The 26,248-nt window shown below is 43.1% G+C and overlaps 1 protein-coding gene across 1 annotated transcript in view; it reads right to left on the bottom strand.

Moving 5' to 3' along the window:
- Window positions 1-19,726, bottom strand: part of jag1b (jagged canonical Notch ligand 1b) — a 28,220-nt gene extending 8,494 nt beyond the window's left edge. Inside the window, exons 1-15 of the mRNA XM_032540877.1 lie at window positions 19,366-19,726; window positions 18,774-19,079; window positions 11,752-11,803; window positions 9,126-9,377; window positions 8,594-8,654; window positions 5,536-5,666; window positions 5,323-5,442; window positions 3,529-3,642; window positions 3,323-3,436; window positions 3,118-3,231; window positions 2,680-2,726; window positions 2,022-2,195; window positions 1,444-1,594; window positions 367-531; window positions 118-231 (exon numbers count right to left, since the gene is read on the bottom strand). Coding sequence (XP_032396768.1) covers window positions 118-231; window positions 367-531; window positions 1,444-1,594; window positions 2,022-2,195; window positions 2,680-2,726; window positions 3,118-3,231; window positions 3,323-3,436; window positions 3,529-3,642; window positions 5,323-5,442; window positions 5,536-5,666; window positions 8,594-8,654; window positions 9,126-9,377; window positions 11,752-11,803; window positions 18,774-19,079; window positions 19,366-19,422 — 1,972 coding nt within the window. The 5' untranslated portion in view covers window positions 19,423-19,726. The remainder of the gene's footprint in view (window positions 1-117; window positions 232-366; window positions 532-1,443; window positions 1,595-2,021; window positions 2,196-2,679; window positions 2,727-3,117; window positions 3,232-3,322; window positions 3,437-3,528; window positions 3,643-5,322; window positions 5,443-5,535; window positions 5,667-8,593; window positions 8,655-9,125; window positions 9,378-11,751; window positions 11,804-18,773; window positions 19,080-19,365) is intronic.
- Between the last annotated feature and the right edge of the window lie 6,522 nt (window positions 19,727-26,248).

The following is a 26,248-nucleotide window of genomic DNA, read 5'->3' as shown; positions in this document are numbered from 1 at the left end:
CATTGGATAGAGTGTGATTTACGTGCAGCATATCAAACACATCATCACACTTTGTATGTTGAAACATGGAATCAACAGTCCCATGAGGGAGGTGTGGGTTTGAGCAGTCCTACTCACTGATCTCGCAGTGGTCGCCCTCCCAGCCGTCGCCACAGATGCACTGGTACACGCTGACTTTGTCAATGCAGGTGCCTCCATTGCGGCATGGGTTACTCTCACAGTCGTTGATATCTGATTGTTTGTTGTTTTGTTAAGTAGAAGAAAAGAAAAATGTGAGTTTGAGAGTGCTCTTGCAGAGGCCTGTCTGATGTACCATGATCAGTTGTGCCTTGTATTCTGTATTGCGTGTTTGGAGTCTGGTCTTACTCTCATGGCAGTAGGTGCCTCTGAAGCCCTCCTGGCACTCGCAGCTGAACTGGCCCCCAGCCTGGCTCCGGCAGCGGCCGTGAGGTCCACACACATTTGACGAAATGTAGCGCTCTCCTCCCGGTGTGCTGTTGGACGCCACGGAAACTGTGCAGCTGTCAATCACTGTGGAGAGGAGAAACCGTTAAGACAGTGAAACAACTGACAAACCTTGGCTCGCTCCAAATATTAAAATGTGGTTTGTGTCTTCTAAGTGATAATAAAACATGGGAATTTAGTTTATTCCTGATATTCAAATGACAAAAACAGCTTGCTACTCTGTTCTAAAAAAATGAATGGGAGAGCCAAAAAGTGACAAAGAGATAGGAAGAGATTAAGAAAGAGCTATACAATGTACAGGCCTTTACTGATGATAAAAATCACCATCCCCTAAGAAAAACCATATCAGTGTAAGAATGTGTAAAGAAAAAATGATGGAAGAAACAGCGATAAGCTGTTATGCTTTCATAAGCAATTCATAGTGATCTTTTTCACTCTGCACTAAAATCCCTTCCTTTCCCCCTGTCTGATCAGGTTAGGAGAACAGGGTAAATTTTCTCCCCTGTAATCACTTAATTCTTGCCAAGAGCAGAGAGAATCTCACCGTCTGTTGGTCCACACACACACACACACGTACGTTGAGGGGGGGAAGAAGAGGTAGCCCACCAAGTCATTACCAAGAACACACACAGTGCTATCAGCCTTTTGCCAGATTTTCAGGGAACTCAGAGGAGAGGAGAATTATTGGAAAAGCTTTGCTGAGATGGAGGGGGGAGTACATTTAGGGAGCTACACTCAGGAAGAAAAAAAAAAAAACTCCCGCTCACCTTGGCCAAGAAACTTCAGCACACAAAAACTAAAATATAGGGATTGCCCTCATGGGAAAAATGTGGGCAACGTGTTCACGCAAATGGCCAAAAGACCTGATCTTATTCAGCATTTTACTACAGCATGCTATGCAGATCACCTCACAGCAATGTCCTGGAAAAAAACAAAGAGTAAAAAGCTTGTGGCTGTTGCAGGCAGGAGGACACGTACCTTTACAAGTGGTGGTGCGACAGTGGTCTTTGAGATGAGAGCAGTTTTTGCCCTCGTAGTCCTCTGAGCAAGCGCAGTAGTAGTCTGTGGCCAGGTTGAAGCAGGGCGCTCCATTCTGACACGGGTTGGGGGAGCAGTAATCGATATCCAGCTAGGGCAGAAAGGTATTGAATAGAGAGTGGTGAACCTGATAGCCGACATGGTTTCTGCTACACTGAACGAAGCAAAACCCACAGCATCCTCCCTACAGGCTGTGCCAGGAAACAACACACGCACAGCACTTGGAGGAAAGGGGAAAAACAAGGCAGAGACATAGGATCCTCAGAGTCTGGGCTTCAGCACTGAGGAATGTATCCCGCTGTAGCCAGGAGCAGCTTCAACAAAGCACTCCCTTTTAAAAAGAAGGACTGTGGAACAACAGCCATTTAAGGAGGGTGGGGCAGGAAAACTTTACAACGAACCCAAAGATAGAGGGGGCTGGGGGGTGGGCAAGGGCTTAAGATGCTTAATCACAGCAGAGGGGATGCACGCACGTGTGCTTAATTTTGTTCATAATAGTGGTGGGAGTTGTGTCTCACCTGGCAGAGATTTCCTGAAAACCCAGCCAGACACAGGCACTGGAAGCCATTAACTTCGTCCTGACAGCGGCCGCCGTTCAGGCACGGTGAGCTCGCACACTCGTCGATGTCTCTCTCACAATGCTCGCCGGCAAAGCCAGGGGGACACACGCAACGATAGCCATTTACTAAGTCCTGAGAGAAAGAGAGAGACAGACCAAAACCAGGGTTAACCTCATGCAGCCAAAACTTTGATTATCTGCTTTGAAAGGGTGGGGTCCAAACAATAACTGTCAAACCAGGGAATAGAGTGAAGAGCGAGGCTCAGAGAAGGGGGGGGGGCGTGCCAACTTTGGAGGGACATTATCACAGCTCCACAATTATTACAACATTTTCCTGGCTCGGGCTCAACACAATAATGTTTATGGTAATTCAATCTAGTGTGGTCAAGGAACTTGTGTGTCCCTCCCTTCGAAACCCCTCTGAACCCACTCCCCTCAGATTTGATTTCAGAGAGGAATTCCACAACAATTCCATTGTCGGTTTGGAGAGAACAGTTTACAGCAGCTATTTATACAACCAATGTAAATGTCTCGGTCTTCAACAAAAAGACACAATAAAACAAACAAACAAGCTGGCAAAGCCAGATAAAGCGAGATGTTTTTGACCCGACACGTACCTTACAAGTTCCCCCATTCTGGCACTGGTCCTTGCAGTCGTTTATATCTGGACGGGAAAACAAATATGTGGATTAAATCTCAACAGATTGACTGAATAGTTCTAGGGGCCTTTAAAAATCATAGTCAGAGCTAGAGAGAGCTGGATTACGTGGTTCAGAGTCAGTGCAACACACGAGTATTGAGCAATCCTGTCTGCTGCCAAGTGAAACTAGTCCTGGGATTGTCACCACAGCCTTGGCCACACACAGGACCGCTAATGATATGGCAGATTATTTTACACTGCAAGAAAAGGGCTGCACTTGTCCAACTGTTTGCTTCCATTTTACAGCTTTTATTCAGCCTGTACTGAATGAAGAGAAATAAATAAATACATAAAAAAGAGGAGGAGCTGGACAGGTGTCCCACTCCACAGCTGTAGCTGACAGCCTTCAACTCACTAATGTCGCAGTTCTGCCCCATCCAACCGGGGACGCACTCGCAGAAGTATCCACCAATCAGGTTGCGGCATGAGTTGGCATTGACACAAGGCTTGTTCTCGCATTCGTTGGCATCTGGAGAGGGAGAGAAGGGATTAGAGGCATTTGCATGTGCAGTTGACAGGCGTGACGTGGTGGAAAGAGGAAGAAAGGCTGTGTGGCTCACCTATCAGACATGTCTTCCCCGTCCACTGTGAAGGACAGTGACACTTGAAACCGTTGACTATATCCTGGCAGGTTCCACCGTGATTGCAGGGGTTTGGAGCGCAGTCGTCAACATCTAAGCAGAAGAAGTCAAGTCTGGTTATTCAACATGATCTTTTCTGTGAGGAGTACTGACATTTAACGGGTAAAGGTAGAGTGCAATCTCACTGATAGTGCAGGAGGGGCCGCTCCAGCCTGGCGCGCACTGACATTCGTAGCCTTGACTGGTTTCTGAACAGCTCCCTCCATTAGAGCATGGATTGGACAGACAGGCATGTTCGGCTAGAAAGAGAAAGAATGTTTTTGCGAACATGTCACTCAGTGTGAATCACTTTTAAAAAGGAAAAAAATACACACTTGGATTTTCCTTTTTTGAATTTATGACACTTATTTAGTGATTTTACCCTTTTTTGCAGATCTCAATCTATATTGTTTTTTCTGCTATTGCAGCTGACATGAGAATATTTTCCTGTGACATGTCATCTACATTTGACCTATTATTCACAAGAAACACAAATCAGATGCAAAAAAGCATTTCAGCTTCAGACTCTCGTTCCTTTGAAAAAAAAAAAAAAAAAAAAAAACACTCCTCTGCCTGTCAGCAGAACATACCCAGGGGTCAACTTCCCTCACCCATAACCCCTCCCGTGTCCCAAAAGCCCGCTCAAAAGCCCCCCATCTCACTCTCATTACCCGCCCAGCAGACCACACCACCAGGAAATCATCTTTCATGCTAAGTTGACCTGACCAACGCACCGTGACTTCCCTCTGACTCCTCGCCATTCTTCCTCTGTGAGGCGGCACAAGATGAGAGACTGGCGGGAGGGCGAGCGGCAGAGGGGGGAGCTCTACCCTGGAGTTTCTCCTTTATGAACGAGTTAAGGACGAGTGGGTCCCCAATGAATCAAAAATGAATGATTCACTCTGGCAATAACTAGGTGGTTGGATGTGATCAGTGGACGGCGGCTATGGTATGCCGTAGGGAGGAAGAGGATGAAGCGCTGCACACTGGGGCTTCCGTGTTACAATAGCCTGACGTATCCCCTGGTCGACGGACCTCCTGTTACGAAGGGTCCAGTTTTGTGACATCTCTGCAGTTAAGCTGTCAGCACCCCGCGAGGCTCAGATTTAATGAGGAAGAAACCATCATCTCCATGGTAAGTGTTCACAGAAGCTGAACCTTAGCACCCCACCCATCTGTCTCGAGTGCCTGAGGAGCAGAGGGATGACCGGCCCCTGAAAATCAAACTGGTGGATTACCTGACTCAGGGGCCACTCACGCTGAAGTGGAAACAAGATTATTGCCAAGTTACCACCTCCTCTGATTACAAACTCAAGGCCCCTTTGACCTTTTGTCTGCAAGCTCAGAAAGACAAGAACCTACCCACTTACTATAATTAATTTTAAGTTCCAAGTGTAAATTGTATAAACTAAAAAGAAAACATAAAAAAGTTCTAGGGAATCGTGAAGCCTCTATTTTTGTTTGCCGAAAAATGTTAAAAACAAGATTTAGCCAGAGCAATATGACTTCATTCACTAAAGATGTAAGTAGCTTTAAGCGAGGCTTTCACAAAGTTGGGGACTTGCGAAAGATTAAATAAAGATTGGTCAAAAACAAAGCGGCAGCATACAAGATATTCAGACTAGTATCCCCAATTACAAGTCAACAGCTACAGAGACCGGTTCCTACATTTCCCATAATGGAACATGATAGCATTTATTGTTAGATCCTCCACACCTGGTTTCCCACACCTTTCCAACACCACAACCCCAGTTCATAATGGTATAAATGTAAAGTTATGAGCTCAATCCAAGGTTACTTTCTCAGACTTTAGAAAGTTCCCAACAGGGCTGACTAGTACTCATGACGAGTACACAGTATCAGTGGAGTGCACGTTAAAAGCTTGCGAGCAATAACAAAGAAAGCTAAAGATTATCTTGCAGAAGGTTACAGACACTCACCTCTCTCACAGTTGCCACCAGAGTATCCCTCAGCACAGGTACACTGGTACTTGTCAGGCCCTGTGTTGCTACATGTCCCTCCATTCAGGCATGGCTGGTGAGTACCACAGTAGTTCAGGTCTGATAAAGAAGAATTGTTTTATACAACTTTTGCTAGTTTTGACACAACACAAGGTACTCCCACAGCAACTGAAATTAGACATGGGAATTAACCTTTATCGCAAAGGTGGCCGCCCCAGTTGGTGTCGCACAGGCACTGCCAGGGTTCTCCACAGGTGCCATGTACACAGCCAGGGTGGGGGATGCACTTGTCACAGTACTGGCCCTGCCAGCCATACAGACACCTGCAAGATACAGAAAGCCATGCCGTTAGCCTCAGATGTGGGACATAAAATAAAAATCAGCCCAAATATACACACCCACATGCCATAGTAGTGACACATGCAGAACATTCCAGAAAATTCACCAAAATCACAGCAAGAAAAAGATAATCCCTGTGGTATCTGAAAATGATAATATCTTAAATCTTTTGTTTATTCCAAATTCTTTCCCAAGCATTAATCTGAATTTAATTACTACACCTTAGCATGTACAGAGTGGAGCTGCACAAATAAAACAAAGAGCCTGTATTCTAGCCCTCAACATTGGGCTGCGTCTTAAAAACCCACAAATGAACCTTAAGTAGCAGGGTGTTTATGCAACAGCTTTTAAACAATACTTGCAGACGGGGAAACAGAGGACTATTTAGCATTTTACCAAACAGAAAAAAACAAAACACTAAATTACAGCTCCAATGGGACCTGTAGCACAGCTAACATTAGCATGCGGCCAGACGCTCCCTTTAACAACACTCTGCCTGTGGCTTGGCAGCAGAGACATCGTTGCAGAGAGGAGTGTTCGGCTGTTACAGTGCTGCTCATCCTGGTTCCCATGAGTCAGGAGGCAGGCTTGTTCCCCAAGGCCAAGGAGGGGAACACAGCTTGCTGACCACTGAAATGTCCAGGTCCATAATTACACCATTAATGCTGCCCCTTTTCTTCCAGGGCTCTATAATTAAGACTGAAATCCAGCCTGACTGATAAGTCTGCTCCTCAAAAAGGTGGAGAGGTGATGATACAGTTGCTGCTGTGGAGCCTAGTGACAGGAAATAGTGTCCCTCTGGGGGAGCGGCGCGCTGATTAGCCCCAAGGAATGGACGGACTGTAAAAATAAACGCGGTGGTTAAGTAAACCTCTGTCTGTGATTAAAGAGGCTATTCTTAAAAGTGTGCTAATCCTCTCCATGAGAAGCAGAGCAGGGTTCCTCAGCAGGATCTCAAATCATTTACAGTTATTACACAGCCAAATTACTTGGGAATGTGACATTAAATTGTGCAGCACAGCTGACCAGAAAGATTTCAACCCTCAACATTAAAACTGACCTCTTTTTAAAAAGTATTTGTTGTGGCTCTGTAGTTAATGCTTTTCAAACTATTTTTCTACAGTGGCAATATTGGTCCACAGTTGCACTGGTATTACTCTATATCGTTGACGTTCCACTTCTGGGATTGCTCCGTTGCCAACGGAAATTCTGCCTGATTTCACAAATTTAGGCCGGACATCCGTTGCCTTGGGCTTCCTTTGTGTTGGCATTTCAAACTCTGGTTGATTTATGAGGACTATGGTTAACTTTTTTCACAGATCTCTGCAGGGTAAATCCAGACAGCTAGCTGTCCAATCTGAATTTTCTATTGCACGACTAAAAAAAACTTTTAAAACGTACATGTTCCACCAAAACAAATTCCTTCCGATGCTATTTTGGAGCAGCATCGCAGCTTTTCCCGGTGCTTTTGCACCGGCCGTGACTATTGCGATTGGTTTAAAGAAATGCCAATAAACCAGAGCACGTTTTCTCCCATCCCGGAAAGCTGTGGGGACTCGCCAGACCCTTGTCCACAGCACTGCAGTGGTAGTCTGGCTATCACCAGACCAAGCCAAGCTCAATAGGATTGAGAGGGAGCATTGGTCTGGGGAGTCTGCTCTGTCTTTTCTCTGCAAAAGGTGTGACCAACGGGCATAGTTCAAATGACTCCGTACACAACTGGATATTCCTTCAACCAATCAGACCAACAAACCGGGGTGATGTAGAAGTGACATCAACGGGTTGCTGTGCTTTGGTGGGCGCTATATTGAATGTAAACAAGAAGGTGCTTGGTCGCTTCTCCATCGTCATCTCAGTCTACCGCAGTGGAGGAAGGTCTGGCAAAGTGAGACTACTAAAAGAAAATCCTATGGAGTGACATCAATCTACTACTGACAGAGGTAGTGACAAGGAGGCTACCCTAACCTGCAACCAATGTTGCTAGGTACTGCTGTTGTTTAACACTGCAACAGAACAAGAAAAAACTACTCCCCGACTACAATGGTAGTAGAGCTGGCCTGGAGAGTTTGTTGGCAGAGTGCATATAAACAGAGTTAAACCCAGAGCTTTAAATATGGCCACACCTGTGGAAAGACTAAAGCAATTCAACCCCTTGTTCTGCCGGTGGCCACACAAGCACTTACAAGAAACCTGATGATGTCTAAAGCTTGGGAAACACAACAAAGCTGCGGCAGAAAATGAACAAACCTGATGGTCACTGTGCTTGATCTATAGCCAAATCAGACAACTAAGAAAGCAACCAATGCCTGAGCTGTGGGGAGAGTCAGCCAGTGAAGGGCCTCCTCCAGGATGAGGATGAGATACAACTCTTACTGCACACAATGCCCCAGCTCTGATATCCATCTGCGCCTGGCTTTTCCTCTGGCTGTGTGCATAAACAGCATTAGGAAGCCATTAGCTACACAAACAATACACTTTAAGGCTCATCCGAATGTTACACACGATTTGACTGATAACACTTGCCTCATTCGAGGGAAACGCATAGCCTACATTTCCAACATGGAAGTCTTGGCAGTTGAGCCTCTCCCTTTTCTCAGACTGGCAGCTCCAGTTCAAAGCTGCACAAGAGATTTATAAGCAGCTCAGCCTGCATCTCTGTTAAAGCCCTGGTACTGATAGTCTCTTGGCCAGAAAACAGCACATACAGGGAAAGATCCATGCCATGACAGAAGTGGTGCTTTGACACAATCCCTGCATATTGGAATGATCCACACCACAGGCTTCTGGCCCCGGTCTACATAATTAGTAAAGACACTTGAACAAACCAGGTTTGACATTTTACATAGTAAAAAAGTAGTAAAATCACTCACAACAGACTAATAAATCATACAGAGCTGCCTCTGTCACTTACTTGCATCCACCTGGCTCCTTACATGATCCATGTTCAGTGCTGCAGCCTTGTCGACATATTGCTAGAGGAGGAAGAAGAACAATCACTGCCTGGTAACTAGATTCAAACCTAGCTCCATTTTTTTTAGCATGTTTTAATTATAGCAGTAAATTATTATAATAACTACCCGCTATGACATTTCAGCCTGCGAGAACAAAGGCTGCTGTTGACAAAACACCAAGTTTGCACTGCCATATAACACAGTAACATATTTAATAAAAAAGTGACTACTGCCCATGCTGACTTTCTGGCCTTATAGGCAATGAGAAGCAAGTAAAGAAAAAAGGATGCAAGAGTTAAGAAACAAAGCCTTCCATTCAATGCAAACAACTCAGCAGACCATGTATCACCATGAATCACAGATTACAGCCTGGCTGCTACTTTAAGAAGACTCATTCATAGTCATAAATACTAATCCGACTGTCTTGAGCCGCTGTCTTGATCAGCGTTTCCATCACCCATCACTACTTGCTGCCATTTCAGCGAGGCTTACCGGTGTTGCAGTCAGGTCCGGACCAGCCTTCCAGACAGGTCTTGTTTCCATTGTAGTCGCATGTGTAATGCCCAAAGAACTCATCCCTGGGCCGACAAAACTTGTTGCAGCCAAAGCCGTAGTAGTGCTCATCACAGCTGACCCGGATTTGGTACTCAAACTGGGCTACGGGGCCGTTGTGAGTAAGCTTCTGCCAATGCGGGCTGGGGTTGATCATGCCTGAATGAGAGGCTTTCTCTATCAACTTCCAATCTGCATGTAACAAATAAACAAACAAAAAACATTTTGACACAATCAACATGACAAAATGACATTTCTTTCCTCAACTATGTTAGTGTTCATCAAATGTTTGAGCCAGGGAGAAAATTGTGGAATGCCGCATCCTACAGTACATTACACATTTGGGAGTTGCAATGTTTTCCGTGATCATACAGTGGTTACCCAAAAATTTGAACACAAATTGCAGAAGATCTCTTAGATAGCAGATTATATGTAATTAAAGCAACTAAAGAGGAAGAAAAGTACATAAGGAAATGCAGAAAAAAAGAAAAGGCTGCCTGTAATGAGCACTCTTAAGTGCTTTTTTTCTCACGCTCCCTCTCCAACTCTCCTTGGTTGGTTTTCTGATTCTCAGGTTTACAGCTTACTGATCTCAGATGCTGCCTCGTGCATCTGCTCAGGCGAGGACAGAACCGCAGCCACCATAAATTACAACGTGAGGATACAATGTCACAGTCACTGCTGGGAAGTCTGCCAATGTGCCATCAGCAATTTTTTTTTGCACATACATTATTGAACTAACAGCATTTTATTTATTTAATTTTTAAACACAGGTATCTATCTGTACTTTAGATGGGAAGCAAAGGTCGAGCCTATGTTGTGATTGTGCAACACCAAAAGGAGACATAAAAACACACAGACCTAGACCCAGAAACAGACTTATTTTCATGTCAAACATGAAGAGGTCACGGCACTGTCAAACGGGCAAGGACTGACCTGGGTGCCAAAGGCTGTAATGAGCTTCACACACAGAGCAAACACACTCAAACTGAGCAAACAGGCTCAGCCCAGTCTCCAGACACTACACTGTACACATACATACAAGCCCTTGGTATTAGCACCACTCATTCACCTGCACATATAGCACTCGCTACTTGATATCTAAATCTTCCACCTGGGAGAGAATGAAAAATATGTCAAAGCCAGTATTTACTGTGAACACTCACACGAGCATAGGTGGCTGACCGCTGGGTGAATCACTCCACTGTGTAGTATGATGCAATGCAGTGCAGTGGGGGATGGCCTGCTGTCATTTATTTACTGTGTGTGTGTGTGTGTGTGTGTGTGTGTGTGTGTGTGTGTGTGTGTGTGTGTGTGTGGTGTGTGTGTGTGTGTTTGTGTGTGGGTGGTGTGTGTGTTTTGGGGGGGGGGAAATCACAGTGGCCGGTAACATTTCCCAGTAGTCTGGAATCCAGAGCTCAGTAGTGTGGCATTTCTCTACCAACTGCTGACCTGCAGTGTCAGGAGTAGCACATCCTTACTACCTGCTGCCTGGCTCAGAGCTAAAGATAAATCAGACCAGCTTTATAAGGCTTAGAGAGTTCAAGCTTGAGCATCAAATTCATTTAATATTGAGAAACTCTACATTTTAAGCTGTAAAACTGAAAAAAATACTGTTCTTAAACACTGGATATAGACTTATGGAAGTGCTCTGGGGTAGGAATTAAAAAATCCTTAAAGTGCATGAAATGTACATAAGTTTAATATTAAAACTTGTAATTGTGATTAGGAATCAGCTGGCATTTAAGTATCAGTTAGGATAGTCAAAACATATGAAGCTATCAGAGCTGTGAGCTAGCCTAATGGAGCTCAAAGGGGCTTAACCAGCATTGACTGTGTACATTCAGGGGGCTTTTCACACCAATGCCCTAATAGCTCTCTGGGGAGCGGCAAATACAGCAGAAAAGACCGAAACCTTGTTGACCTCAAACGGACCTGCATAAACAAGGGATAGGGCCCTCTCTCCCCTGGAATCACCACACTGTCGCCAATCTGACCGTCAACCAGAAGGAATCCCAGCATTGTTAACAGCAGAAATCAAACCCTAATGACCAGAATTTAGATCCAGCATGTTATCATTGCGTACTTCCCACATTCATGGGAAGAACACCCACAGTCTTTTCGAGCAGTACACTTCCACTCTGACCTGAAGCCGGAGGTAACTTTAACCTACGAGACAGCATAGCTCAGGGGCCTTGGCCCCCCGCGTTGACTGCGGGCTAGTTGCAGCGCCAGGCTGGGCGAATAGTGAACTCTGTGTTTCACGCTTCAGTGACAGTGAGACAGTGTGACCCCGACCCTGGCTGGCAGCACCTGCCATCAGTCATCGGCCAAATAAAAACATTTTCATAGGGGGGCAGCGTGGCCCCTTGTGTACTCCTCCCCTTGTCTATACCTCTCTGTCTGCAACCCCCCCACCCCTGTCCCCACTCGCTTCCCTATCCTGCTCTCCCGCCTTACAGGCTTCCTTTTCTGACCTTCAATATTACTCCTCCCAGACGTTGCCGTGAAGGAAGGAGGAAAGGGGGGGGCTAGATGGAGATGCCAGACAAGACCAAATACTCACCACTGGTTTCATTGCTCCCGTCCAAGGCTTCCACTATCAAAGTGTAGGACCTCTGAGGAAGACAAGATAGAGATAGCCAAGTGTTAGCCAACAGCAGGATTATCAATCACTGTATCATAAAAAGATACTATCAACATTTCCATTCAATGAGAAAATAAAAAATAACGTTGCAGAGAACCACAGACAGCTTTTTGTTTTTCTAGTAAACATGCAAACTAATTTGTACCAGATTCCCCAAAGTTTGCCCTTTACCAAATATCAAATTTTTGATACTTCAATAGAACATCACTTTCAGCCCTAATAATTAGGTATTCAGTATACAAAGTCAAAAGTCAAAGTCAAAGTCTGCTTTATTGCCAATTTCTTCACATGTCAAAACATACAAAGAAATCAAAATTGCGTTTCCCTCTATCCCACGGTGACAAGACATTTTAACCAATTTGGTCCACAAACAAACATAACATTCAAGTAAACAATATAAAAAGTAAAAATAAGAAGATATAAACAATGAGGAAAATAAGAGCAGCAAAATTTGAGTTAAAAATGTGCAATTATACAATAGGTATAGGTAGTATACAATTAGGTGTGACTTTAAATAAACAAAAGGGATGAACATATTTTCCTTTCAGTTTTTTGTTTAATTCTTTAAGGCTAAAAAGAAAATATCCACAACTTTCCGGTTTCCCATGACCTCATCAGCCTTGCCAGTTTCATCTGCCCATCATTGAGTTAGCTTACAATGGGGCCTGGGACAGAAGCTGCTAACAGTTAACTTATAACAATGGTCCTGTTGATCTGATTAACAGAGGATAAGCTTGTGGTGGTGCAGAGCTCTCTGCATCTCAAAGATTAGGATGACAGACACATGGGCAGTGGTCTGGTCTAGCTGGACACCCACCCAGCAGGAGGGTGTCTGATGCACCAAAAGCCAGCCAGATATAGCAGCGCTGCAGTGGACTAATGACTAGAATGAGTCAAAATAAAACAAATGGCAAGTAGAAAAGGACACTTCCCCCTGCTAAGCCAAAAATATGTCTTCAGTTACACTAACTTTGCTCTTTAGAAACAGATTTTCACATGTTTACAAAATGCAGTGAGAGAAGTCAGTGGATGACTTCCAATGTTCTAAGAAAGCACACAGTCTGACCTGTTTTACAATGTAGGGTGATGGCGATTGCTATGAATGAAATAATCATTACCAAAATGTTTAAGGACACTGTTTTACTGGCAAAGTCAAGGAAGGTAGAAAATGGAGACAATAAAAGTGTATATGAGGCTGAAAAAGAAAGGTAGAAAGGCAGAGAGAGACTTAAAGAGTGCTACACTCTGGAGGGCCTGTCTTGATTTCAGCACTCCCGAAAAACGCTTTGTCTGATTCAGGGTCGGTAGCGCTCACACCAATATCAGCTTACACATTTGCGCTGCCCTGTGCCACAGTCATGAGGGAGCAAACAATGTGTCTGCGAGCGCGCATGACAGAGTCAGAGAGAAAGTATGTGATTGTGAGAAAGTGCAATCCACTTACAGTGCCCAAGCATCCAGTAGAAAACACCTACTTGTTATAGTCACACACATGCTTGGCCGTAGCAGCACTGCGTGGAGGCATTTCCAAAATGCTGCATTGCTGCTATGGCCCTCGTTGCTGCAATGACTTCATGGTAAACAAACCTTGCTCAAAAGGAAACCCCCTTTTCACTTTCCACTGAAAGAAAAAAAAGAGGCTATGACTCACTCCTGGACTGTTTCTCATGGCTTCACCTTGTTTTGTCAGCCATTCAACTTACCATCTTTCCAGGAGACATTTGTCTCATCTCGTGCCAGCGTTTCACTGCAATCAGGGCAGCTATTATTTGAAATGCAGTCTTTACAGTTTTATCCTGGCTCACAATTGGCTGCAATCAGTTGACCAAGAACTCGAGTGAGTCTGTGGTAATGGGACTACTCACCCTCACCACTAATATGACCCAACCTACAACTAGTTACATTAACACCCAGAACATGAGTCCTCTGACCGTGGTGGTCATCTTATGTGTCCAACGCTATACTGTTAATTTCCCATTAGGGGAGTATTTTTTCCAGCCTGTACAACTGAACTTGAATGCATCTTTTCAGTGGCTGCACTCTCACTTGCGTGTCCACATTGACTTCTGAAACACTTTTGGTTTAGGGCAAATGTGTTCGAGAGAGCCACCAAAAACAAATCCCACATACGGTACATGACAGCGCAGTCAGCATGGTGAGCTCATCCTAAAAACAGGAACTCAAAATGCAGCATCCCTGAACACACACATTCACTAGTATGACACACACACACACGCGCGCCATCATTTCAACATTAAATTCCGGCAGAAGTGACCAAAATGAGAAATAGAGAAGTTAAAAAAAAAAAAAAAAAAAAAAAACTTAACTAGAATTTGTGTTCTACTACAGAAAAGTCTTCCTTTCAGTGACCTCTTAGTGACCCCTCAAACAATCTGACCATTTCTTAAACAGCACGTTATCAGTTTACAGGCAGTTACATTAGGAGCAGCAATGGATCCCTGCCAAGTGAAAACTTCAACAAGCCTGTTTCACCTGCTACACAACAAAACTTCACACCGTGTCAAAGAAAATATTAAATCACTTTGTGGGGGACTGTTCTCAAAAAAGGCGTGAAGTTTAATGGATTATTGACTGATTCTTTTAAAGGCAGGTCTACAACAACATGACAACACACCCATGTCTTGAGCGATTTGGACTTGCCTCAACATGGAAGCTATTGCAGCATCATCATCACCACCACAGACTGATCACGTATTACATAAACATGATTAAGGGCAGCCCAGCCCATAAACACTTAAACCAAAATTTCAAACACATTGGCCTTGGATACCAACGTTTACCGTTCCCCTTCTGTCTGAAAGTTGATGTTCGCATAAACTACAGCCGATGATCCACAGGTTTTATATTCTCCAACAATAAGGTCATATTGGCTTGATGTAACAAGTACAAGCCTTGCCATTATTGGGATGTTTAGTACCAGACCAAATAACTGTTTCCAGAAAGTGAGATACTGCCTGACTCCTCATTCACTAACACTCCATAACTCTCTGGCGGTTATCAGCTTGGAACTGTCTGCCACTGCCAGGTTCACTTTTCCCAGGCTCCCAGCTGACTCACAAATTCTCTTTGAACTACAGAGCAGACACACACAGACACACACACAAGTGCAATAAGTGTGGCCATATGTCGTCTTATCTTTCCTGGCCAAGCAGACACTGTCCAACAGACAAGTAACATTAGCGATAAAGATCATTCCAGTTTGAATCACATTGACTTGCCAAAAGACCTACTGAATCCTCTCAGTAGGGGAACTTTACACACACGCACAACTCTCATTCTGTCCTCAACTCAAAATGGAGCCATCTGATGTACCATTCCAACGTAATTTAACAAAATAAAAAGAGGTATGTCTCACGGAATAACAAGCAAAAGCCAAAGGTCTAAATAAAAGGCAAGGCACAACAGATTAGACTGGTCTAGGTCTACAATCAGCACACAGGAAATGTAAACAGTCCAGTCAAAGGGATATTGACCTTCTGTATCAATTTCCCTGAGTCAATCTCTTCAATTGTATCAAACTGAGATCCAACCAATGATTGGGACTGCTAGGTAACACCCCTGTTTGCCAAAAAGCCAAGCGGCTCAGTCATGAAAAGACAACTCTCATAATCGCCTTCATAGGCACCGACTGCACTGGGAGGGAAGGAAGGAAGGAATGCATTGTTTCGCAAGAAATTTTTATCACAACATGAGTTGGAGAAAGACTGTACAATCAACAGCTTATTAAATAACCTGCAGAGGTACATGAGCCCAGGGACAGGACAAAACCTTACCCCCGACGGAAGAATCTCACCATTTGCCAACAAAAACAGCCACGGCAAACAGAATTTGGATCTCCCGAAAGGCAAAAAAGATCCAAACATGAACCCAGGACCAGGAATGAAAGTCATATATCAAGCATTTAACTAAACCAGTCATTGTCTTTCGCAAAAGGTCACTAACTATTCAAGCAAACAAAAACAGGGCACAGGTGATCCCAAATTAAATGCATTTTCTATGCATGTCACGTTTCCATACATCATGGAACAACTGTGATGAGCAGCAAAGCCATTAGGCAACGTCACACTGACAGAACACTGCAAGTACAGTAAAAAAGGCCTTTACTAAAAGTCAAATGACAGGGTGAGGTAGGGAGGAAAAAAAAAGAACGAACATGTTCTTTTCCCTCTTTCACTTGAGTAATTTGCACTTAACTGCCACATCAGAGCAGACAATATAAAACAAACATGTCATTACCCCCACAGCTGCTGGCAGAGTTTACCCTCAAGGCTGAGCCGACTATTGTTCTGTGACTTACCTGATCTCAATTCTCAGACTGCCCTGACTTGTCAAAAGAAATCAATCACAGCAATGCCTGCATGTCTCAGGTCTGGGAGAACACACTAAACATTTTGTTTAGTCACAAAGGGAGCAAAATTATTCTATTAAATGTGGGCATAATTAAATTGGATTTGAGCATCATTAGGGGTGCCGGGTCAAATCAAGCTTGAGATTACTCAAGAAATAAACCAGTTGGGAGGTGAGAAGATACATGCTCATAAAAGCTCAACATCTGAAAGGAATCCAATTAAGAAGGGTCTTCTCTTTCCTTGTATAGGTGCAACATGGACAATTGTGCTGAGGTGGCCACAGAGGTTTGGTCAGTTTGCCTGAGAGCCAACTTCATCACTGCTGAGTCTACTACAACTGCTTCCTGTTGCTTGCCCTGCACTGGCATTACAGCTGCACTGCCTCTATTATGCTCTGTAATCCTCACTGTAGTCACTGAGGGCACACCATTGTCCATGCTTGATACACTGTGAGGGCCCTCACTTCTCTGTGGAATAAAAGCACGAGTGACATTGGCAAAACGATACAGGGCTCTAAAAAAACGATGTGCCAATATTAAAGATGTTCCAGCTGACGGCATTCAGAGGGATTCATGGCTGTCGCCTTACCTGTCTGCCTATCTAAGCACATGTGTGTAGCCTCATTAAGTGCAGCAGTTACTGTGGGTGGCAAGGTTAAAGCGATGAAATGCCTGGGCTCCAACCGAGCGTGACTTAAACAAAGCCCTTGGCCTGGACAAGAGGCCAACTTCATGCAGCTCACAAGAGAGGATGAAGGGGGAGGGCTTCATGAACTCAGAGTACCCAACAACCCAATTGCACCACACTGCCATCTGTCCACAACAGCCAATCAACTGATGAAAAGGACAAAGAGTAATATCATACCTAACCTGACAATTGTTAATGTGCACTGAAGTAAAGCACTTGAAGTTAAAGATGAGAGAATCTAATGAGCAATCCTGTTATTTCCAAAATCTCAGCATAGCTGCTCCAAACTCATGTTTTCTACAATAAAGTTGTATCAAATGTATGTATGTATCTAAAAATGCTATTTCTTAATTGATACATTGACTACACAAAACAACATTTTCTGCAAGTTTTGCTGGCAACATAACCCCCCTAGATATCCTGCCCTTAATGACAGTACATCCTTCATTAGGATATGGACATGTAAGCCATTAGTTTATATTTCATCAATATGTCAGAAAAGAAATGAGTAAAGCAAGCAGAGTCCTAAAACTTGAATGGCACTAGGTTTCATTTCAATGTCAACAAGTACCGTTTTAAAAGTAGGAAGAATTTTCAACCGGTAAGATGAAACTAATCTGGCTCTGAGCAGTCATGCCAAGTTAGTGCTGCCATGGCGTGAACATAAACAGAAACCTTTGTCTTTTAAAAAAAAGGTGTGAGGCGCCAGTGTCTAAGTGGAGAGCAAATAAAAAGTACAGAACATATCAAATTGCATGCTACCCTGCTGAGAACATTGTTTTACTGGCCATCAGATCATAGGGAAAACACAAATCTAAATGACCTGTTCTGCCCCACAGGTAACACACATAAAAATGTCCAACTTAAAAAGAAAATCACACACAATCTTCCAGTTCTTTCACTTAATCGGGCCGTTTGAACCCATCACTGCTTGAAATTACAAGGAGAACTTCCATCAAGATTGATGTAAAAATAGCCTTGATGTAATTGGACACACACATACCAGCGGACTGTGCCTTTCACCCATCAGGCACAGTGGAGAAGTTTGTGGGCCAAGCTGTGGGGCCAGTCAGTCTGTGTGCACAGTCCTACTTTTTTCACTCCATCGAAATGTGCTCCAGCCTGGCAAATCATATCTCTAACAGAGCTACAACTCTCCCACAGGCCTGTCAGGCACATTTATTTACTCTATGAAGAAGAGCTGACACTTGAGGAAACCAGAAAGTGGGATTTTACTCTAGACTTAGTGAACTGTGCAACATGAGCAGCTGCCAGGGAAGCAGAGGAAATCCGGGAGAATACAGCTCACCCAACCTTTTCTCTCAACTTTTAATTTGTTGAATCGAGTCAGACAGGGGGGAAACACTGCCAATAAAGCATTGTTATAAGTAGTATCAAGCAGATTTATGTTGGAGAGAATAAATTAAAATGTCAATCTCATGAAATATTCGATTTTTAATCCTACTGATGGATATCTAGTAGTTTGTAACTGTAGGTCATAATTAACTCACCTTTTTAGATTTTCCCATGCATTCTGAACAGTGAGGTGTTAAGATGATCTAACATGCAAAGCAGTGTCATTACCATCCTAATACTATTTAGAGAGAATAGACCGGTCTAGGCCTAAAGAAGAAAAATACCTGCACCTGGTTAATAGCTGCAGATAATGAGGAGACCACGGGGTCTTTCCTCTAAAAAAAAAAGAAGAAGAAAAAAAAAAAAAGCTAACTACCAAAAGATCCACTTGTCAGGGAGTGAGAACGACTGACGGGCAGTAATTGCACATAACTGCCCAGCAAACAAACAGTCTCGAGGCAGGAGAATAGAGAAAGAAGGGTTGCCGGGAACACAGAACATAATTTATTTTTTAAGTCTCCAACTCACCGGCCAGGCAAAACTGAAGGGCAATACTATCCTGGATTTGTCATTCCTGACAGAGCTCTTGAAAGAAAAGGTATTCCCTCCGAGGACAGTCGTAGCTCCCAATCCGAAGCTGCAGGGCCCTGCAGCAGAAACTCTCGACTGGTATTCCTTCAGGCAAACTCGGAAAAACGTATCGCACTCGTCCCGTGTGCATTTTCTATCCGCCGTGTTCCGTGTGCCATCACAACACATGCCGTTCAGCAACTCTCCGTTAACATTGTGCATCGATAAGATTTGCAACTCGAATTGCCCCGTTCCCTCCGACACCTGTTGAGGACAGAACAGTGAATGCAATGGGAAAACTTTGACCTCATTCTATAAAAAAAAATTAAAATTACAAAACAAATTGTAAAAACCAAACGTGCTGTTCTGCCGTTGACATTATTTGCACTTGGAGCACGCTAACTAGACACAATTTTGCATGAGGCATGGTTACATGTAAAGTTAGCATAGCCGTGCACTTAAGGCGACACACACATATGCAATCAAAGTACACCCCAGCAGCTGAATGAGTGCCCCTTCCCGCTGTTTTCCCCTGAAATAATCCACATACCTTTGCCAGAAAGCAGAGTAAAAAGGCAACAACGACTGAGCCCCGTCTCAAAATCATGCCTCCGGACTGCTGTTGCCACTCGTTTGTTAGTCGTCGTCTGGCCGACACACGGCACCAGAGCTCTCCTCTGGTTTAAACATGCACGAGTGGGAAACAACACTTTGATCAGCGGAGCACAGGTTCCCGATTCATAGAAGACCTCTTCCTAATATGTTCCTCAGACTCTCCGAGCGTCTGCTCTTCTTCGTTATCCGACAGTTTCCTCCTTGTTGTTGAAGAAAGTTTACACAGTGGCCATGCGGACGCCGAGCCCACTGCTGACTGACTGACTGACTGACTGCTGGCCTGAGCTGGAGCTGGCTACACAAGTTCAAGAGGGAGGGAATGTCTGCGGAGCCTCCATATTCATGAGCAGCGAACAGTGAGCCCGCCCATCTCACATTATGAGGAATAATATCATCATACACTCAAGATTGCCTGCTGTAAGGACTCTTTGGCAGGGATGTGGTGGTGGAAAAAAACATTGATAATAAACTATGACCTGCAGTCATATTGATAATCACAAGTCATAACAACGCCAAACCTAAACATAAATGAATTGGATTTTCAGAAAAGCATCAATTTACCTTTTAACAGGCCATATCTTCCTACATCCTGCATTAGCTGAATACTACACTCACCACAATTTGGACTATTTTTTTTATCTTAGATTTATGTCAGCTTAAAAGGTGGGTAGACCGATTTTAGCTGGTTTTACTCGCCTCTACATTTGTGCCAGTAGGTGACATGCTGAATCATGTGGACTGCAAAATGAGTGAATCAAGGCCGTGGCTGAGTCAAGGGCACTTTGTTAAATGCATGGTATGTTAGACATCTTTCCTTGTGTAATGTAAGCCTTGTATAAAGAATATTAAGTTCCATAGTAGAAATAAGATGCTCAATATTTGCACATTTTCAGAATATTTGGCTGTTTCAAAAATACTTTTACTTTAATTTTTGAATTTTAAATAAACTTTGAATGTAAAAGCTGGCAACTTGATGTTATCAGAAGTGCACACAACAGTGCCCCAGAGTGGCAAACCTGTAGGTTTTATGCCTGCCTAAGGAATGTCACACATTTAAAATGTCTTGCAATCTAAAAGCTGTTTCACACAACTAACCAGTAGTTTATAGCCAAACATAATGCCTGGATGTTTATTAGTCTGAGTGAAACCCCTCTTGACCAGATCTACAGCTTAAACACTGAGGGATTGGCTGACAGACTGCTGATAGATATTATTTCCCGGGTATCCTTTTGGTTTTGAAGGACAATTGCAGCCAGGTGTACCGCTACACGAAGGTAATCTATGAACTGGATCAGTGACTACACAAACACACACACACATTCATATGAGAGGATGGGAACCCCCTCTGCCCCTGTGGTTAGTGATTTGTGTGGACTAATTACACAGGTCATGCAATGGGTCACAATCAAGGAAACACAGTTGGGAACTGTGGCATTGCCTAGACAGGACCGTATTAATCAGTAACTATAATGTTTCACCATCATACTTTATAGCTGTTTATGAGAGTGTCACACATCTCACATATATTCGTTTAAACCTAATAAGCAGAAACCTCTGGCATTTTCTAACTATTTTTTGTTGGAAAACGTAAAAAATAACCAAGGACTAGTTCATTGTTTTCACCAAAGCAGCAAAGCAAAAAACTTTTCTAATCTTTACTTTAGATCCCTCAGTGACACAAAGATTTGTACGGTAGCTTCAGGGATAGTCCCCAATGTCCATATGTATTTGTTTTGAAATGCCTTGTTTATTAGTAGTAGGTGTAGTATAGGGAAAAAATGTGTTTATATTCAAAGAAGTAAGCTTTTAAAGGGCAACTATTATGTAGCATTTTCAGGATTATATTAGCATTTTGTGTTTGTACTAGAACTAGTTTACATGTTTTAATGTTAAATTTTTTTTCTTATACTGCCCATCGCTGCTGCACCTGTATTTACCCTCTGTATGAGATGCTCTGTCTCTTTAAGCCCCCCTCCTGAAAAAGCCCAGTCTGCTCTACCAGACAACTGGACATGTCCCAGCAGTAAATTGACTGGAATTTGGGGAGAAATTACCATCATTGGACAAGATTACATTATTGCTATTTTTCAAAAGCATGTAGCTAGCTACTTAATAGTTAGAAATATGCTAACGTTACATTGTAATGGAACAAAGCAGCCCTTTCTACCGAATTTAACAACATTGGGAGCCAAGATGACAACATTTACTGCCGTTAGCCATGTAGCTACTGTAGCAGTGGACACTTAGCTAAAAGAATATGGCAGCAAATAAAGGCTTTTAAACTAAATACTACATAAACAGAACTGGGGAGAATTTAAAGGGCAACTATTATATAGCATTTTCAGGATTTTATTTGCATTTTGTGTTTGTACTAGAACATGTATACATGCTTAAATGTAAAAAAAAAACACTTTATTTTTCCCATGCTTAGTGCCGTTAGCATTTAGCTAGTTACATGGGACAATGTTAACACTGCAGTGGCTTAAAAAAAAACTCCAGTCCTCACTACTTGGAGAAGTTGTTGTCCTGAAAACACTTGGGAACACATTTCTGCTGCTTTACATAACTGGCACCACTATGCTACCACCTGACTTTTGCACTATTACATTGACTGTTGACCGTATGCATAATTGCACATTTTTTAACTCAAATTTTGCTGCTCTTATTTTCCTCATTGTATATATCTTCTTATTTTTACTTTTTATATTGTTTACTTAAATGTTATGTTTGTCTGTGGACCTAATTGGTTAAAAATGTCTTGTTGTCACCGTGGGATAGAGGGAAACGTAATTTTGATCTCTTTGTATGTTTTGAGATGTGAAGAAATTGACAATAAAGCAGACTTTGACTTTGAAATGATAGAAGGCCAGCTTAGAGTTGAAATGACTCTAAGCCAGTTGAAAACCGGAGTGTTCAAAATGGTTGGAAGTCTGAATGTTTTTTAGCTCACAGGGATTTGTCTCAAATACATTTACCTAAGTTTTGGCCACGTTTAACATGAAAATCCTACATTATAACATTGTATATATGACAAAAAACATGAAAAAGCATATGTCCACGTTCAGTATTATTTCCAGCATCTTAAATCACTGCTGTCAATATTCAGATGTCACGTTTCCTTTGGTTGAAGTTCAAGATGAAAGGTACGGCTTCCTCCCTGCCCACCTCAGTTGCTGAACTGATAGACATCTCAGGTTACAGGTCTCAAGGAAATGCTCTCTCTGGGTAATTAGGGTTAATTGGAGAAGTTTTTACCCTAGGGAGCTTTCTTTTTTTCCTTGATGGCAAAGCCAAAATTGAGTCTAGATATTGTAGACGGTTTGAGGGGGGAATCCCGTCTACCATGCCCCCATGACCTGCCTGAAGGTGATGCTTGTGTTAGGATGATGACGGGAGGGGGGACTAAGAGTTTCAGCACTATAAAGTAAATCTAAAAATTATTTCCGTCTTTCCACATTTATACAAGATGTACAAAATCTATAAAAATATATTATTATATCACATAAAGAATTTTAAAAATTGTCATTTTTAAAACAGCTGTCATATGTCTCAAACCACATTTTGCACAAAGGACGAGCCAAGGAAGGACGCCTCCTTGCGTTATCCAGCTTTTCCACTTGACTGTCAGTCTGCCTGTCTATCATACAGCTACTAGGTATCTAAGCAGCGTGTTCACTGTTCCCTATAAGCATGGTCTGTAGTCGTCATGGAGCACAGACAGGGTTTCTCCTCTGAGGCCATGGTGCTAATCTCCTGCAGCCTTAATGTGATTATGGTAATGATCACACAAATGACCCCTAGGCTTTGGGGGATCCGTGGTTCACACATCCTCACACAGCGGCTGCACAGGCGTTGTGACTCCACTGGCCCGCATACGAGACCACCAGACTGAGCCAGTCCTGGTGGCCTGCCCCTGTTCTTCTGTCCTCGCCGGGCTTGGAAGAGTAGAGTGAATGACCAAATAAATTCCAGCCAGCAACAAAAGAGCTGAACGGCCAGGAGAGAGATGGATATCTTTTGTCGTCTGACACTCAGTGCCGTATTCCAATCCAATTACCTCAGCCTTTTGCAACCCCTCCTATCGCAGTGCATGGCATTGAAGCCTGCCTGAATTCAGACTCGGACCCCTAACAAGAATGTGGTAGATTAGGTGCTTAGTGAGCATTCCCTTCCCCCCTACCTTTCCTAAAATCTATGGTCTACTCTCTCTTAAAAAGACTTTTTACAACTTCCATCCTTCTATTTGAACTTTATCCCATTTATTTTTTATAATTACCTGGCTCCCATGACGTAGAGCAGAATCATTTCCTCCCGTATTCTTATATGCAAACGTAATTTGGCTATGTTGCACCAACAAGGACTTCTATTGTGGACAGTCAACAGTGAGAAACAAAAAAAGCACCGTATGACGGACAGCAAATTTACTTTTCTGCATCAGGGAGTGGCGGAAGTGACATGTACAGTATGTCAAACTTTTTTGTGCTTCCAGTAGAGGCTGTTGACAGTGAAGACAATGTGGACCACTCAAACATGTGTTTAGCTTTGTGTTGCTTCACCTGGGTGTTTGAGGTTCACTGTGCAGATTGATGTATGTGTAGAGTTTGACACTAAAAGGTTGTCTTCACATTCATCTACAGAGGAGAGAATGTTATGTTATTCTGTTATTTGCATATTCATAGATTTTAGATTCTTCAGTGAGGGGGAAAGAGCAGATGTCATTTTGATGATTATGACAGAGTGTCATAATATTTTGGTCAAGGGTTTCATTCACTTTCTGTAATAAAACATCTAATAGCAAAATGCATATCAGATGGGGGCCCCAAGGATGAAATATTATCAAATAGGGATCCGTGGGCCTAATTTGTGTCAGGTTTGGGGTCCTTGACGTGAAAAAGTTTGGCTCCACCCCAACCAGCTATACCTGTCACAGGGGCAGATTTTCTGCAAAACAAGTTTTTTTTTTACTTTTAATTAAGATAATATTTCTGTACTTTTTAGGATTTTAAATGCACATATTTTAGTTAGTACTAGTAGGTAGTAGTAGTAGTAAGTAAGTACTATCCAAGTACTTTTTCCACCACTGCAGTAATGCTGAGCATGTATACAGTATATTTTGTCTAGAAAAGTCGTTTCCAGTAAAAACTCCATCCTTGCCACATTTGCCACTCTTTGTCACAAAGTGAATGTAGAAATATACTGTAAACACAATCACTTTACAGTAAATGCGCAACATGACCTGGTAATGTTTGACTCCTCTATCTGGTGTTGTGTTGGTGTAATGACGATCAACTGCTAAAATGGGTGGAAAAGTCAGAGACATGCAGGCACAAAGTAGTAAAGTACTGGGTTACCATAGTAAAGTCAGTCTATCTGTGTGTGAGTGAAAAATATGCGGGGTGAAGAAGCACATCTGAGGACATGAGTGTTCAGACCACTACAGAAAGGGAGGATCTCGCCGTAGTTCAGCGTTCTTCCCATTTAAAAGTATCAGTGTTTACATGGTGTGTTTATGGGAGCTGCTTTTACAGAACGTGTTACAGATGGTATCAGCAATTGGTGCTCAGATAAATATTTTCCACTGTTAAAGGTGGCCGCTTTGTTATTTTCAACATTTATTCGAAAGCCGTTCTGTTAGGTGACAGTATTTTGATGTGTAAGTGTGTTTGCGGTAAGTACCTCAATGTGGTTAGTGCGCGGGGAGTCCAGCTGCTATGTGGAGGTTAGGTAAAAATTGGATTATAGAGGGTAAGGTTAAGAGCAATGGTTTTGATTTCCATTGGTTCAAACTGTGCCTAATTGCTGTGGTGGTGGTGTGGGTGACTCAGTTATGTTATGTTTATTCTAGTTGTCTTTCTTTCTTGTTTTTTTTTCTTCCAAAAGTAGTACAGAGGAACTACAGGGATTTACTTTTGAGCGTGCACACTGACAGCGGCATAAGAGACGACACCCTACATTAAGAACCTGTGAATGGATCATCAGTCTGTGTGTGTCCTCACACATCTTTAATGGCCTGGGAGGTGTTTGATCCTCTGGGGATGGGGGGAGGGGAGGGGAAGCCAGAGGGCTGCAGTCAGTGAGACAAATTAGATTATCCCTGCTTAGGCTAGTAGCCTACTACTCACCAGCGCAGCATTTCCACCTGGCTAACAATACCAGTTGTCATAGTGTGTGTGTGTGTGTGTGTGTGTGTGTGTGTGATTTAGCGGTTTGTGTGAGAGTGCGCAATATGTCATAGCACAGTACTTCCACTGTGGAGAGAAGTGTGTTTGATTTGTAAGATTTGACAACAAGGTGGTATGCCGAGGGGCGTTCACTTAAATCATTGATCAATGTGACAATCTTTCAGGTGGGAGGATGCAAACTATTCAGGCAGGAAGATTAGATTCTTTGCCCATCACACCATCCAAGGTGGTCTCCTAGAGTTTGGAGGGCCTGTGTGTGTTGCCCTCAGGATCAGTGAGTCAGAACAGTGCTCTCTTCAAACAGGATATTGGCCCTCGCTTGAGGTGAGTGCAGCTAATTACCTGAACTTCCTATCTGGAGGAGGTGATACTGATAAAACTCTTCCTCTCTTTTGTTCCTGTTTGTCGATCACATTACACTTTGGATTATTTGTTGAGAGGAAAGAAAGAAAGACAATTATTCCTCTTATTGCAACAGTCTCAGACCTGCAGACTTGTCGAGAGGAACTTGATGTACATACTGTAAGCCCCTAAACGACAGACATTGCCAGCCTTGAAAGATAATATTGATGCTGGCAAAGTCCTGACGTGCCTTGCAGCATGACGTAGCGGTTTTTCCATGACACATTTGATGAT

This window comes from Etheostoma spectabile, chromosome 17 (assembly GCF_008692095.1).
Source record: "Etheostoma spectabile isolate EspeVRDwgs_2016 chromosome 17, UIUC_Espe_1.0, whole genome shotgun sequence".
Lineage (NCBI taxonomy): Eukaryota > Metazoa > Chordata > Actinopteri > Perciformes > Percidae > Etheostoma > Etheostoma spectabile.
This window is presented reverse-complemented; position numbering and strand designations above follow the sequence as displayed.